Consider the following 16,606-nt stretch of genomic DNA (forward strand, 5'->3'; position numbering starts at 1 on the left):
GTAAACCTCCTTGTCTTACTTGTTCAGACTGGGTATTAAACATTGATACTAACATTGATTTTACAACACTTCAAGGGTACATTTTAAAAACTCACTTTATTTTGGATTGTCAACAGCAGTGAATTCCATAAATGAGACATCTGGGTGACACACTTGAGAGATTGTTTTCAGTTACTGTATAACATGGGCAGGATTGAAATCAAGGCATTTACAGGATTTCACGAACATTTCAGGCCTCAAAAGGAATACTTCAGGGACTGCATGCATCCCCTGGGGCCGCACATTGGAGACCACTGCCCTAGCGCATTCCAAGTTCACGTCACACACAAATATAGAGCTGAAGAAAATCTACCATCGGCAGTGGCGCAGCAAGGGTGAGCGTCCCCCCCTCTTCCCCGCCACACGAGCACGCCCCTTCCCCGTACCTTTTTAACTTTGGCGCAAGCAGCCACCAATTTGCTGCCCGCGTCGGCTACGGCGCTGTCTCTCTTTAAAAAAAAAAAAAAAAAAAAAATTTCAATCATTACATTCACAAACCCCATCTTTTACAAAACTGCGATAGCAGTTTCTAGCGCAGGGAGCCAAGCTGAATGGCCCGCGTTGCTCCCGACGCTCATGGAGTTCCTATGAGCGTCGGAAGCAGCGCGGGCCATTCAACGTGGCACCCCGCACTAGAAACTGCTATCGCAGTTTCGTAAAAGGAGGCCAAAATGAACAAAAAAAAAAAGGACAAATCATCACAATTTTACCAACAATGAACAATACAAATCATAAATTCTTTTCAAGCCCACATTATTGAGGAGACATACTTCATGTCTTAGGAAATTAAACTAAAGAAAAGATTGAATGGACAAATAATCCAATACCAAAAGGACCAGAAATCCATTGACAATAATCAGGGTTTTATTCATATTAAATCCTCAATCTATTAGGTAGCTTTGGCACGCTCTCCGACATCACTTCCAGGACTCGTGTCTAGGAAGTGATGTCGGAGAGCGTGCCGAGGCTGCCATGGGCAGCAAGTTGGTGGCTGCTCGCGCTGAACTTATAAAGGTACGGGGGGGAGGGAAGGGGCGCACATGCAGCAGGGGGCAGAGAGGAGGAGGGGTGCCGGCGCCCCGAGCAATACCGCATCCGGGGCCGATCACTAACTTCACCCCCCCTTAATACGCCACAGCCTGTCGGGATCCTTGTTCACTTCGTGAAGTCCTAAAAGTTTGGTTCTAATATTAGTGTGTAGGTAGGTGATGGATGCACAAACTCAGGATAGTTAACCCCAAAATTAGGACGTACTGTATAACAGTCATATTAACATTTCCCTAAAATGGTCTGCTTCGTGCGCTTTAATCTTCAGATTGAGGGAAAGCCTGAATGGTTTATGCAGGGCACTTGTCTGCTGGCTGAGTGAGACGGCAGAGATCCTCGCTGGATAATCCGATTTCAATCAACTAACACTAGGCACTGATGAGAGCTGCAGAATGTAGCCTGGATCTGCTGTCCTGAGCTAGACTGACAGAAAGTAAAAGTAAAAGGGACGGGAGGGCAAGCGGAGCAAAGGGAATTTCCGGCTGTTGCTCTTCCTTCTGGAGCTTCTCTCTTTCTGCTCTGAAGAAATGCTCTTGGTGTTTGGTAACCAGGTGTGCTCATTGTGGTGTTACATCAACAACAGGTGCGCTTTGAGGCTTCGAAGCAGCTAGGGAGGGAGCAGCCTTACAGAGAAGGGAGCAAAACACACACACATGCAGTGTGTCTGTTTGCATTCATTATTCATCACCGCTCAGACCTTCCTGACCGAAGCTGGTCCTGCAGCTGCCGAGAGGGCAGCTAAATCCATGCACCAAGCGGGCCAGCCTTCCAGATCTTCTGAGCCCTCCTTGCTTCTAGTATTTATTCGTTAATTCTTTTATAAGCTGAAGCCTCAATGCTTTCATTAAAGCTTGGTGAGTAATCGGGCAATGCTTTTTCCACAGCAGAAGAAGGAATGCAGTTTGCAGTGGTCGGTTAGACGTTTGTTTCTGAATGTTTATTTTCTGTATTTGGCGAAAAGAGGCCACTCTGGATTAAGTGGGAAGTCAAAATATTTTGGCAGCCAGCAGTTTTTCCCTCGGTGCCCCCATGGGGTGGAATTAAGAAAAGGAATGACTTTTTGCATTGCAACTCTCTCTGTTATTCACTATGCCTGCATCATCCAGGCCAAGGGACTGTATATATCTGGGTAATAAAGACATCTGGAATATCCCTCTGTCTGTCCGTCCATGCTGGTGGGGCTGTTGATCATCACAGCACTGTGTGTTGCGATGCTGAAGACTCCCAAGGGTAAAAATGTATCATGGGTAAGTCCAGTTGTTCATCAGAGTATTTATGATATCTTGCTGGTCTATTTGGCTAGGGCAGGGGTAGGCAATTCCGGTCCTTGAGAGCCGAAGCCAGGTCAGGTTTTCAGGATATCCACAATGAATATGTATAAGTTAAGTTCTTTTGAGAGGATTTTCCCACCTGTTTTCCCCTCCTTTTAACACCCTGTCTTAGATTGTACTGGCCATCCTCACTAGCTCCCAGCTAGTAGGAGAGTTTCTTCCATTGTAATCTCACATTTGCCATGCTTTCTGGCTTGCATTGGCTACTTCAGTGAGAGCAGGTGCCTTCCGCTTCCTATCTGGGCCCAGAGCTTCACTTCTGTGAATCCAAGTCTGCTATACTCTTGTGAAGTCTTTTGTTTTAACACATAAATTCATATTTGCATGCATGAAAACATAACAGGAAAACATGATCTTAAAGTTTTATATCAAAATGCCATGATCCCAATTTATCAAACCTTCAGTACTATACACATTTGTCCATTAATTGTTAATCTATTGTAAATTTGAAACAATTGTTTTAAATACAGGTTTAGTGCTATGAAAAAGCAGATATCAGTTCAAGTAGATTTTCCAGCTGTTTTTGTGGACTCGGCTACTGGACACACACCACCATTCTTTTGAACCGTCATCATCATATTCCTATTTAAGCATTCAAAAATCTGTGTTATGTCATTTTTCCACTTTAACTTAGCAGTTTAAGGACAGATTCCAAAAGACTAAAATCCTCTTTCACAGAGCCGTGGTAGTGAATATCAGCACGGCAAATGCTACGCAGCCCATAGCAATTGAATGGGCTGTATCACATTTGCCATGTGGGACTCGCTACTGCGGCTTTTTTAAAAGGACCCTAAGATATTTCATTATATTACAGTATAATATATTGAGATTAATCGCTGCCTTGGACCTCCATATTGAGATCAATCAGTAGACAAAGTAAGTGTATGAAAAAACAAAAAGTTTTAAAATTCTTTCAGAACAAAAGATAGTCACCATATGATCTTAATGAAAGAGGAAGTTCATTCCATAATTCAGTCCTCTGGTAAAATGCATTGAAGTTAAAAGGTGACTAATTGATTTTAAACATAGGATAATTTAAGTTTAAAAAAAAAAAATTGTATTGTATCTTAAATTGGCCCCATGCAATTGTATTACTAAAGGCCTGTTTTACAAAGCCGCGCTAGTGGCTGCCGCACGGCAACAGCCCCGAAGCCCTTTAAATCTCTATGGGCTTCGGGGCTATTACCGCGCTGCAGCCGCTAGTGTGACATATAGGGCCCCTTTTACAAAGATGTGGTAGTAATGTAGCCGTGACAAATGCACCGAAGCCCAGAGAAATTGAATTGAGCTTCGGTGCATTTATTGTGGCAGCATCCCTACCACAGCTTTTGTAAAAGGGGCCCATAGGAAGGTAGCACTCAATCTGTACTGTATTCATGTAGCCATGGAGAGCCAATGAGGCTCATATTTGGATAAACCAAAAATCAATTTCATAGCAGCATTTTGAACTGTAATTGCTTGATAGGTGCCATCGACTACTGTAATGGTATCTATCTAGGCATGCCCACTGTTTGGATCAAGGCATTACTAACGCTTCAGAACTCAGCAGCTTGGATGTTGATGGAAGTTTCCTGTTATGACAAAGGGAACAAAAACCAAAATGAAAATGCCTTTAAACCACGAAGGTGCTCAGAACCATTGCATGGTAAGAAAGTGACCAAACCAGGGCAGCAACCCTTGTAAGGACTTTCAAACAGTCTATCATACCACCATCCTCAAGCGGTAGAAAGGTACAGTGGTACCTTGGTTTACGAGCATAATTCATTCCAGAAGCATGCTCTTAAACCAAAACACTCGTATATCAAAGCAACTTTTCCCATAAGAGTTAGTGTAAACTTGGACAATTCGTTCCACATCCCCAAAAACTTAATTACCATTAGGGACGCCTCCACCACTGCCTCTGCCATCCACGCGGCTCCTCCAATTCTCCTCCTCTGCTGCTGTTCGCTGCCTCTCACTGCGAGTGGTGCTCACTAAGCAAACGCCGCCACAGAGCCCGACTGGACACTGTTGGCTCTGCCGCTCCCGGATGCTGCACCCCCCCGGATGCCACTACCCCCTCTGCTTGGACTCTCAAGTGCTGGCTCACTCCTGCCGGACGCACCTCGACTCCCATGCTCCACCCGAGGCCACCGGCGCTGTTATTGCCTCTTCCCCCCCCTCCCCGACTGGTCCTGTCCTTACCCCTGCACCGCCTATGATAAAAGTGCCTGCCGCCGGTCTGCTGCTGAGCCTTGAGCATCTGCGCATGCTCAGGCCTTCTGATCTCACCCTCTCCAAGATTCTCATGAGAATCTTTATTGTAAACCGCTTCGAACTTCACGGTATAGCGGTATATAAGAAATAAATTATTATTATTATTATCATAGTTTTCACTTAAGTATTGGACACTTCAAATGGACATTTAATAGAAAAAAGAAAAATAGTATAAAAAGACACTCACCAAAATTTAAATACCTTTCTATCGCTTGAGGATGGTGCTATGATAGACTCTTTGAAAGTCCTTACAAGGGTTGCTGCCCTGGTTTGGTCACTTTCTTACCATGCAATGGTTCTGAGCACCTTCGTGGTTTAAAGGCATTTTCATTTTGGTTTTTGTTCCCTTTTTTGTTTTTGTTAGTTCATAGTCTTTTGGGAACTTTTTCTGTTTGAATTTCACCCAGTTGTTATATTGAGTGTCCTGTTATGAACATATCTCGCCTATCCTGAAAAAATTACATTGGCTACAAATACAATTTTGTATCCAATTGAAAATTCTGAAAGTTGTCCAACAGAGTATTTATGATATCTTGCTGGTCTATTTGGCTAGGGCAGGGGTAGGCAATTCCGGTCCTTGAGAGCCGGAGCCAGGTCAGGTTTTCAGGATATCCACAATGAATATGTATGAGATGGATTTGCATGCACTGCCATCTTGAGATGCAAATCTATCTCACGCATATTTATTGTGGATATACTGAAAACCTGACCTGGCTCCAGCTCTCGTGGACCGGAATTGCCTACCCCTGGGCTAGGGGTTTGATTACAGGCCATTCAGAGCTTTGAGATTTGAGAAAGGTGTGTTGCATGATACTTGCAAAAGGGGGCTATAAAATCTTGTTTCTCCATTGCTGGCCCTGTCTTATGGAACACTTTGACAGGTATTCTGAGATTTTGAGGAAGTTTGTTACATTTTAGAAAATTACTGAAGACTTCCCTCTTTGCATAAACATTTTTTTTTTAGTAGTACTTTTCCCTGGTAATAATGATGTCACTTTTCTCATTGATGGACACAATGTGCTGTACCCTTATTTTAATTTGTTTGATTTATATAGTTTTTTATCTAGATTTTTTTTTTGCCATGTATGTGTTCAAGGCTGTGTATGTTAATTGTGAGCTGCTTTGGTTCAAAGTGGATTTTTAAATGTTTTAAATAAATAAATAAACCATGTTTTCATAGCAGAATACAGAAGTAGATTGCCGGTCCTTTCTTCTGCACAGGATAAATTCCAATGTTACTGTTGTCGCATCAGTCAGATCCTCTGCCTCCAGCACTGCCCATCTGTTACTGCCCAGATGGGTGGTACATTGTTAGTCTAACCTCAGCACTGAATCTGTCCGCCTTGGGAGGCCCTACTGGTAGTGAAACTACCGACGGCATAGCTTTCAGCTTCTCAGATGCGCACAAGCCACAGTGGCCTAGCATGACCATATACCATGACTAATACGTGATTTACAACAAGTAATGAAAGATTACAAGAGTCTTGTCTAGAAAGTATTAAAGATTGCACTAAGATCCTGAATACTTCAGGGGGTAAAATATTTTCTAATCACCCTGTTTCCTTAAAATTATAAAAGAATGGCTTATTACTGATTGGATGTGGTTCTGCTGAGAGAATAGGTTATCAACGTCTACTCCCAAGATTCTAAATCGAAGATCGATTGAGAAAGTGTTCCCATCTATAGGTACAATATTTGTGAATCTTGGGTCAGTACTGGGTCCAAGCCAGTGATTATGCAGTAGTTTAACAACACATGACTGTTTCAGTTTTCAGTTTTACGATGGAGCCAGTAATGTGTTCAGATTTATACTATGTTGTGCAATGGGTGGGGTGATACAGTTCACAATCCAGTATGTTTTAGATGTTGTTTTTTCTTACTCTGTCTTGGTACATGCAGACATATGTAATTCCCTTGCATCCACTATATAAGCATCCCCTGCATCTACTGTGTAATCATCCCCTAAATGGCAACTTCCTGGCAATGTCTAGCTATCTTATATTGTAAATAGTAACTTCCTGGAAATGTCCAGCTATCTTACACTGTAAATAGTAACTTCCTGGAAATGTCCAGCAATCTTATACTGTAAATAGTTACTTCCTGGCAATGTCCAGCTATCTTATACTGTAAATAGTAACTTCCTGGAAATGTCCAGCAATCTTATACTGTAAATTGTAACTTCCTGGAAATGTCCAGCTATCTTACACTGTAATCCGCTTAGAACTGCAAGGTACAGGCGGAATAGAAGTCACTAATGTAATGTAATGTAATATTGAGCATGAGGAGATGAAGTAGATTTGTAACCATGAGTTCACCAGACATATTTTTTGCCTACCCAATTGTATTTCCCTTGTTTCTTTTCTTTAATTATAGTTCTACCCTTGTCCCTTATGGATCAGGTTAGTCCTTGACCGATGTTGTCCATGTTTTAATTTGTTTTTGTTTTGCTTTATTAAATTGTTTATTTGTTTTATAAGAACATCTTACAGAAAATGCAACAAATTATCCATCAATAACATTTATTAAAAGAACTTATGTACTATACATGAAATACAAAATAAACAATCCACTTCCCTCGGCCCCCCCCCCCCTGGATTTGTAGGTAGAATATTAAATATTTAATTTGGCAGGTTCACAATGCTATTAAAGTTGTTTAACAAAAGAATCTAATGGACCCCAGATTCCTATGAATTTTTGCGATTCACTCATTTTTTTTCTGCTAGCATTTTCTTATATCGATAATACATACAAAGAGTCTCCCACCAAAACGGCATATTTAACCGATCCCATTGCTTCCAATTCCTTGTAATCATTTGCAAAGCCACACTTGTCATAATGAGAAGAAGTTTATCTTTGGAACTACTGAGCGGACTTCTATTCATAATTGAAGTACCGAACAATATAATTCCATATGATAACGGAATGGGAACTTCAAGAATAGAAATTATTTTGCTCCATATGGACTTCCAGAACCCAGATATTAAAGGACAGTGAACTAAAAGATGATCTAATGTTCCAATTCATGTTTTAATTTGTAATACTATGTCCCCATTTTTGTCATGTACACCGCTTAGTAATATTATAAACGATAGTATCAAATTTTAAATAAACCTGAAACCTTTGGTTATGCAATTGCAATTATCTTTTGATCTCTTGATCTCTTTGATCTTTTGATCTCTTGATGTATTTTATATACTCATCAAGAGGTAAAAATAAGGCATCACAAAGTAATTTTTATGATACTAATTTCAGTAGAATCCTAAGTTCAAGACTGGGTGTTATAAATTTAAATGAACTGCAACAGCTGCATTATTTGAGACAAGTGAAGGCCCATTGTACATACGGTAGAATGCTGATATCAGAATTCAGACGTCCAATGCAAGACATGCTCAGGTTAAGTGGCATTTTACAAAAAACTGTGTTGTGCCTTTTGTAAAATATGTGTTAGAATGTGCAGGAATGCATATGAGTTTGCCGGCAGGTATAGCAGTAGCACACATTTTACCAATATACTTGTGAAAAAGATGAGTGGCAAGAACTGAGCAGCATGAACTCAGTTTTGTAACTTTTACACGTGAAAGACACTGCTTTCATGTATAACCAGCCACTTTACAAACCTTTGCATTTGGGAGTCACTGATTAAGTACTGAGACAGTAATTTTGCTGATCTTGCATTACCACATCTAAGATGTTAGAATACAGTTATCAGAAGTTTACCCCCCACGCCTGCATCTAATGCACACACAGATAATCCTCATAATTTTGGTATTACGCTTTATTGAGCAAATATAACATAAATACTCAGAAGAATTTTTCAGAGGTGGATTCCCTCTAAGTAAAGCTGGTTTGTTCCAGTATAATGCAGATGGTAGTGAAGTCTGAAGAGCAGGAGGGAAAAAGAGGTAGGTACTGAAGAATCCAGGTGCTAGAGAGGATAGCGGGATGATTCTTGCATGAGGTCAGATGGATAAGGGTGAAAACGATGGTCCTCTAATCAAAAAGGGACAGCAGGGTGGTCTCAGCAGCCATTTGGCCAGAGACCATGCAGCCAGACCATGTAGCCAGGAGTGTCTTTCAGCAGAGCTCAAGTATGACTGCAAAGGCACAAAGGATCTAAAGTTAACCCACAGAGGTAAGGGGAGGAGGTACAAGAGAGAGAGGTCAATCAGAGCTGAGTTTAGCTGTAGGTGGCTGAGGAAAGATTGCACCTTGATGACCTTATCAGGCAGAGGCAAGAAATAGCCAGGATGCACAGCAAAGGGACAAAGGAAGACTTAATGCGTTCTTTTCATCTGTATTTACAAACGAAGACACATCCAGCATTCCGGAACCTGAACAATTCTTCAATGGAAATCAGGCAGAAAAATTAACAACCATGGAAGTGAGCCTTGAAGATGTACACAGGCAGATAGATAAATTAAAAACAGACAAATCCCCGGGTCCGGACGGAATCCATCCAAGGGTTCTGAAGGAATTAAAGGAGGAGATAGCGGAACTACTGCAGCAAATTTGCAATCTATCCCTGAAAACAGGCGTGATCCCAGAGGACTGGAAGATAGCCAATGTTACGCCCATCTTTAAAAAGGGATTAAAAGGTGACCCAGGAAATTACAGACCGGTGAGTCTGACCTCGGTACCGGGGAAAATGGCAGAAACACTGATAAAAGAAAAAATTGATGAACATTTTGAAAGAAACAAACTTCTGATAACCAGCCAACACGGTTTCTGCAAGGGAAGATCTTGCCTAACTAACTTATTGCACTTCTTCAAAGGAATTAACAAACGGATGGACAATGGAGACCCCATAGACATCATATATCTTGATTTCCAAAAAGCCTTTGACAAGGTGCCCCATGAACGCCTACTCCGGAAACTGAAGAACCATGGGGTGGTAGGAGATGTACATAGATGGATCAGAAGCTGGTTGGTGGGTAGGAGACAGAGGGTGGGAGTGAAGGGCCACTACTCGGACTGGAGGAAGGTCACGAGTGGGGTCCCGCAGGGCTCAGTACTAGGGCCGCTGCTATTTAATGTATTCATAAATGATCTGGAAACAGGGACGAAGTGTGAGATAATAAAATTTGCAGATGACACTAAACTATTTAGTAGAGCTCGGACTAAAGAAGACTGTGAAAAACTGCAAAGGGACTTGAACAAACTAGGGGGATGGGCAACGAGATGGCAGATGAAGTTCAATGTTGAGAAATGTAAAGTATTACATGTGGGAAACAGAAACCCGAGGTACAACTGCACGAGCAACCAGAAACAATAACTTCTTTGCATACCCAAAGATTACAGGCTGCAGATACAAATCATTCCTGGACAGAACCTTTAAGTTCCAAGCAAGCAGACTGCAAGTTTGGCTGAAAAACTACATAAACGAACCCAATCTGTCTTACAGTGCCTTCCGTAAATCAATCAAAACCGCCCTATTCGCTAAATTCGTTGACTAAAACTGTCCCCTTCCTCACGAAGACCCTCCCTCACTAGGACTCCCCTCCCCTTAAACGCCTTTTTCTTCCTCTCAAGAAGCTCCTCACCTATCCAGATTACCTCTACTCATAGAACTCCTACTCATATGTAAGCTCTAAAGTATTCAGGTATTTATTACCCATAGAACTCCAATTAGCACGGTAGTTTCCCATTAGATTATTATATTGTATTAGACACATAAGAACATAAGAACATAAGAACTGCCATCTCCGGATCAGACCCATGGTCCATCGAGTCCGGCGATCCGCACACGCGGAGGCCCAGTCAGGTATACACCTGATGTAGTTTTACCACCCATATCCCTCTATGCCTCTCATAAGGAGATGTGCATCTAATTTGCCTTTGAATCCTAGCACAGTGGATTCCTTAATAACCTCCTGTGGAAGAGCATTCCAGGCGTTCACCACTCGCTGCGTAAAGCAGAACCTCCTGACATTTGTCCTGGACTTGTCCCCCCTTAGCTTTAAACCATGTCCTCTTGTCCGTGTCACGTTGGACAGTGTAAATAATTTGTTTTTCTGCTCTATTTTATCAATGTCTTTCAGTATTTTGAACGTCTCTATCATGTCCCCTCGCAGCCTCCTCTTCTCAAGGGAGAACAGTCCTAGTTTCTTGAGTCGTTCCTCATATTCCAAGTTCTCCATACCTCTTATTAGCTTCGTTGCTCGTCTCTGCACCCTCTCCAGCAGTTTTATATCCCTCTTTAGTTTGGGAGACCAATGTTGGACACAGTATTCCAAGTGTGGTCTGACCATTGCTCTATAAAGCGGCATTATGACTTTCTCCGATCTGCTCGTGATTCCTTTCTTTATCATTCCTAACATTCTGTTCGCTTTCTTTGCCGCTGCCGCACATTGTGCCGACGGCTTCAGGGTCCTATCTATCAGTACACCCAGGTCCCTTTCTTGTTCGCTCTTACCCAGAGTTGCTCCTGACATTCTATACTCGTGTTCCTTATTCTTACTGCCTAAATGCATTACTTTGCATTTCTCCACGTTGAACTTCATCTGCCATTGCTCTGCCCATTTCTCTAACTGATACAAGTCGCTCTGGAGTTCTTCGCTATCTTTCTGCGTTCTGATTGTCCGGCATAGCTTTGTGTCGTCTGTAAACTTAATGATCTCACTGGATATTCCGTCTTCAAGGTCATTGATATAAATGTTAAATAGGATCGGCCCAAGTACCGAGCCCTGGGGCACACCACTAGTCACTTTCTCCCAGTCTGAGAACTTCCCATTTATGCCCACTCTCTGCTTCCTGTTTTCCAGCCATTTGCCTATCCACCTGTGTATATCTCCCTCTATTCCATGGCATTGTAGTTTCCTGAGAAGTCTTTCATGCGGAACTTTGTCGAATGCCTTCTGGAAGTCCAAATATATTATGTCCACCGGCATTCCACTATCAATTTGCTTGTTCACGGTCTCAAAAAATTGAAGCAAATTCGTTAAACATGATTTCCCTTTCCTGAACCCATGTTGACTGGGTTTCAGCAATTCGTGTATATCTAAGTGCCGGACTATGCTATCCTTGATCAGTGCTTCAACCATCTTTCCAGGGACAGACGTAAGGCTCACAGGTCTGTAGTTGCCCGGTTCTCCTCTTGATCCCTTTTTGAAAATTGGCGTGACGTTCGCTATCTTCCAGTCATCTGGTATCTGTCCAGTTCTGATTGTCAGATTGGCGAGTTTTTGCAATAACTCTCCGATTTCAACCTTCAATTCCTTTAAGACTCTCGGGTGAATTCCATCCGGTCCAGGGGATTTGTCACTTTTAAGTTTGTCGATCTGGTAGTATATCTGGTCCAAATCTACTTCAACTGTGGTGAGGATGTCTTCTATTACTCCACTAAACACTTTCACAGTTTCTGGTATTTTTGCGGTATCCTCCTCCGTAAAGACGGACGCAAAGAAGGAATTTAGTTTGTCCGCAATTTGTTTATCTTCCTTAATGTACCCTTTTCTTCCCTGATCGTCCAGGGGTCCCACCGCCTCTTTTGCGGGTTTTTTCCCTTTCACATATCTAAAGAAGGGCTTGAAGTTTTTGGCCTCTTGCGCTATTTTTTCTTCATAGTCCTTTTTGGCATCCCTCACCGCCCTGTGACATTTCTTCTGATCGTCTTTATGTTTGTTCCATGCTTCGGTTGTTTTCATGTGTTTCCATTTTTTGAATGTTTTCATGTGTTTCCATTTTTTGAAAGAGTCCTTCTTTTCTTGTATGGTATTGTATCTAGTCTTATTTTATTGTATTGTATTTAGACTCACTGTATTGTACTGTACTATTTTGTATTGTATTGTATGTAGACTTATTGTTTTGTATTAAGATCTTTTGTTATTCGCTGAGGCCTAAATTCTCTATTACTGCGTTTAACTTAGGCGTGCTTTGGACGTCCGGTAAACGTAAATACCAATTAACTATATTTAGGCGTGAGATAGACGTCCCGCACAATAGACGTCCCTCGTCGCCCAAAATAGACGTGCTCAAAATAGACGTCCCTCGTCGCCCAAAATAGACGTGCTCAAAATAGACGCAGGTTTCTGAAACGTCTCCAATGGACCCGTGATAGACGTGAGTACGGGTTTTTTTTTTCTTATTTGTTTTTTTTTTATTATACTTTATATATACTCTTTATTATCACACATTCAAGCATTGATAAGTATAGGATGATGAAAAACATAACTAAAACACAGTATCAGAATTGTACAGTTAATACAAGGAAAAAAAATATGTTATGTTTCAAAGGAAAACTAGAAAATGAAACGTACCGAGTGGGTGTTGAACTTACATTATCAGTATGGAAGGTGGGAACCGGTAGATGTGTGCTACACAGAAAGCTGTACAGGAATGTCATACTCACCTCCTATTAGAAGTGGAAAGGATAGGACTTTGAACACCATATAGACTTTTTATAAACATCGTTTAACTTCCACAAAGACTGGCAGGAAAGGCACCCTAAGTCATCCAATAAGCTTTCTCTCGATTTGCCAGAGACATTATTTCAGAGAGGATAGTTTAGAAGTGATATCTTGCTCGAAAGAACACTCTCCTGCTCTTAAAACATTGCAACAATCACCTCATTCTTCACAACAAGAAACAGAATCAAAACACAGATTAAACCTGAATGTGGCTTCCAGTTCACAGGAAGAGGAAATAGCAAGCAGCACAATGCTGATCTCATTGTGACATCATCAAGGTGCACCTGGAAGGTAGATATGCCACAAGTAAAAGACAAGCCAGGACTTGAACTCACAACCTACAGATGATCGATATAGTGCTTTTACTCACTGACCTACACCTGTGTCTCTAATTCCCCTGTCATAGCATACCTTAGTAATGTGCTAAAGTATACTCTACTTAGCTATCATATCACAGTCAGTTGAGGCAAAAGACTGGTAGCTCAATGGTGTAAAGCACTGTTGTCACGGATGCAACACCCATATTCTTAAGTATGGTTCAATAAATGTAATACAGAGTCAAAATTATGCTGTTTATTTTATCAAACCCAAGCTCAACTTTGTAATGTATTGTGTATAGTCTTGCTAATGTGTTTGTGATGAAACTTAGATGCGATACGTGTATATATATAAACCCTAGCCACGCATGCGCACATACCTGCGTGCTTCTGTGATCTCTGCTCAGTAGGTCTGTGGCCAGCAGGAGTGCAGATGCAGCAGCCAGGTGACTCCCCCCCTCCCTCCCTCCCTCCCTCACCACCAAAATCACCACCGCCAAAGCTTCCTCCTTCTGGCCAGCCGGGAGGAGGGCTCTGAGTCGCTGAAGACTGTCCCAGATCGCTCAAAAATTAACCTTTTCATCTGAGGTGCGAGGCTGCGGGGACCTTCCTCCCCGGCTCACTAAGGTTTCATCTTAAGAAATTCAAATGCATTGTAGAAAATGCAAGTGACTATTCTCTGTCATCCTATACACCCCTGCAACACCCCAACAACACACTCCTGCAGCATAAACCCCTCATGTTATAATCAAGTAAAAGACAAGCTGGGAGTTGAACTCACAACTTATGGATAACTGGTACAGCATGTTTACTAACTGAGCTACCGAGCTACTTAACTGTAGCCCTAACCCTAACCATAAAGTAGCATCTGACATTATAGAAGCCGTTAGAATTTTAAAATCGTTTTGGACGTTCATTGGGTGTTCTCAGATCAAATACACCTGTAGATACTTGCAATGATTACCCCTTGTCAAATCTTGTACCTAAAGCCATTTCTGGAGACTTCCATTCCCAAGTCCCCAACATAGCTCAGTGCTTAAAAGCACTGCATGTATGTTGCAAAGGTCAGGGGTTCAAGTCCTGACTAAGGTTACCAAAGGCATAATATTTTTTTTTCCACCCACCCAAACATGCATAGCTAAGCATGTGAACCTCTTCATTTATTTAATTTATAACGTCATTGTGTTTGGGGGGGGAGGTGAAGTTTCATTAGGTTTACATGGTAAGCTTCTAAGCTTGTACCTAAAGCCATTTCTGGAGACTCCCATTCCCAAGTCCCCAACATAGCTCAGTGCTTAAAAGCACTGCATGTATGTTGCAAAGGTCAGGGGTTCAAGTCCTGACTAAGGTTACCAAATACATAATATTGTTTGTTTCCACCCACCCAAACATGCATTATTTAATTTATAACGTCATTGTGTTTGGGCCAGGAGAAGTTTCAATAGGTTTACATGGTAAGCTTCTAAGCGTTCTGCTGTACATTTTTGTATAACAGCGATATCGGCGTCATTGCGCATGTAATGAACAGTATTGATGTAGAGTGGAGTAGCTGCTTCACGTACGCCCATGAGGCACAAATACGTCATTGCGTTTTTGTTTTTTTTTAATACTGATCATAGAATCGCTTGTTCTTCATATGCAGTTATTTCCTATAAAATGGCAGCCAGGACACAGCTAAACCAGGCTCTTCCTACCAAACGAGCATCACTACTTTGTAGTGCCTGGCCATCACAGGTCATATCTGCAATTCAGAAACTCCTGCATTTGCCTGACCTGGCGGTATAACAGAAGAGCCTCATGTCCCAGGGAAGTGGAAATGATAGGACTTTGAACACCATATAGACTTCATATAAACTTCGTTTAAGTTCCACAAAGACTGGCAGAAAAGGCACCTAAGTCATGCAATAAGCTTTCTTTCGATTTGCCAGAGACATTATTTCAGAGAGGATAGTTTAGAAATGATATCTTGCTCGAAAGAAGACTCTCCTGGTCTTAAAACATTGCAACAATCAGCTCATTCTTCACAACAAGAAACAGAATCAAAACACAGATTAAACCTGAATGTGGCTTCCAGTTCACAGGAAGAGGAAGTAGCAAGCAGCACAATGCTGATCTCATTGTGACATCATCAAGGTGCACCTGGAAGGTAGATATGCCACAAGTAAAAGACCAGCCGGGACTTGAACTCACAACCTACAGATGATCGATATAGTGCTTTTACTCACTGACCTACACCTGTGTCTCTGGTTCCCCTGTCATAGCATACCTTAGTGATGTGCCAAGGTATAATCAGCTTAGCTGACACAAAAAAGTGGTAGCTCAATGGTTTAAAGCACTGCTTTCACTGACTCGAAATCCATATTCTCAAGTATGGTTGAATACATAGTTCAAAAGTGCTGTCTTGATCACACACAAATTCAACTTTTCAAATGTTTTGTATCTGGTATTGCTAATGTGCTGTTTCAGATGAAAATGAGATGTGATTGGTCTGTATCTTGTAATTTTATTCAAATGAGTATTGTGTCAGCTGAAGGAGTTGAGGGTGTTAAAACCGAACTGTACTACTGAATGAATCTATTCCGTTTAGGCGCTTAACATTCGCCGTCCTATATGCTACAATAATGGCATTCCTTTGATAAGTAATCACAACATCCTTAAGTGGTTTAAGATTTTTATTGTACAATATTATGTCATTTCATTGACACTCAAAAGTCCAGAAAAGCGGTGTGAAATTGTAACACATGCAACTGCAGTTTGCTGAGATGGATCACAGCTACACCGGTATACAGAGTAAGCCACTCCTAGGTCCAAATCAACTCCCAGCCTACAGGAGGAAAGGGTACAATGTCAGTGCCTGTGAAATATTAAGATTTCCTCATCGTAAGGTAAGGCAGGATGTAGGAAAAAGACAGGAAAGTAAGGAGGTCAGAGAATAAAGGCCAGAGGTTTATGCCAGAGAAGCAAGGGAAATAAAAGCCATCCTCCTTGTTACAGAGTCCATATGTGAGCTAATAACCTACACACACTGGTTGGAATGTTGAAGGTTAGTAGAAGTGAGCACAAATGTCTCATACCTAACTATGCACAAGTATCAGGAATACGTCACAGGATCCGCCTGTATCACAGGAACAGCTTCACGATGAGATGCTAGCCACATGAGGAGGAGGAGGAGATCAGCTGGGCCCGAACACCTGCAAAGAGGGGAAGCATG

General features: G+C 41.7%; 1 protein-coding gene across 4 annotated transcripts in view; it reads left to right on the forward strand.

Annotated features, from left to right (window-relative positions):
- The window catches only part of CACNB2 (calcium voltage-gated channel auxiliary subunit beta 2), a 508,378-nt gene that overhangs the window by 175,300 nt on the left and 316,472 nt on the right, over positions 1-16,606 (forward strand). Inside the window, exon 1 of one of the 4 annotated variants that reach the window (XM_033931291.1) lies at positions 1,634-2,333. The exons of the other annotated variants lie outside the window; for them this stretch is intronic. Coding sequence (XP_033787182.1) covers positions 2,256-2,333 — 78 coding nt within the window. The 5' untranslated portion in view covers positions 1,634-2,255. Of the gene's footprint in view, positions 1-1,633; positions 2,334-16,606 lie in introns of those variants that run through there. 4 annotated transcript variants of the gene reach the window in all.

This window comes from Geotrypetes seraphini, chromosome 2 (genome assembly GCF_902459505.1).
Source record: "Geotrypetes seraphini chromosome 2, aGeoSer1.1, whole genome shotgun sequence".
NCBI lineage: Eukaryota > Metazoa > Chordata > Amphibia > Gymnophiona > Dermophiidae > Geotrypetes > Geotrypetes seraphini.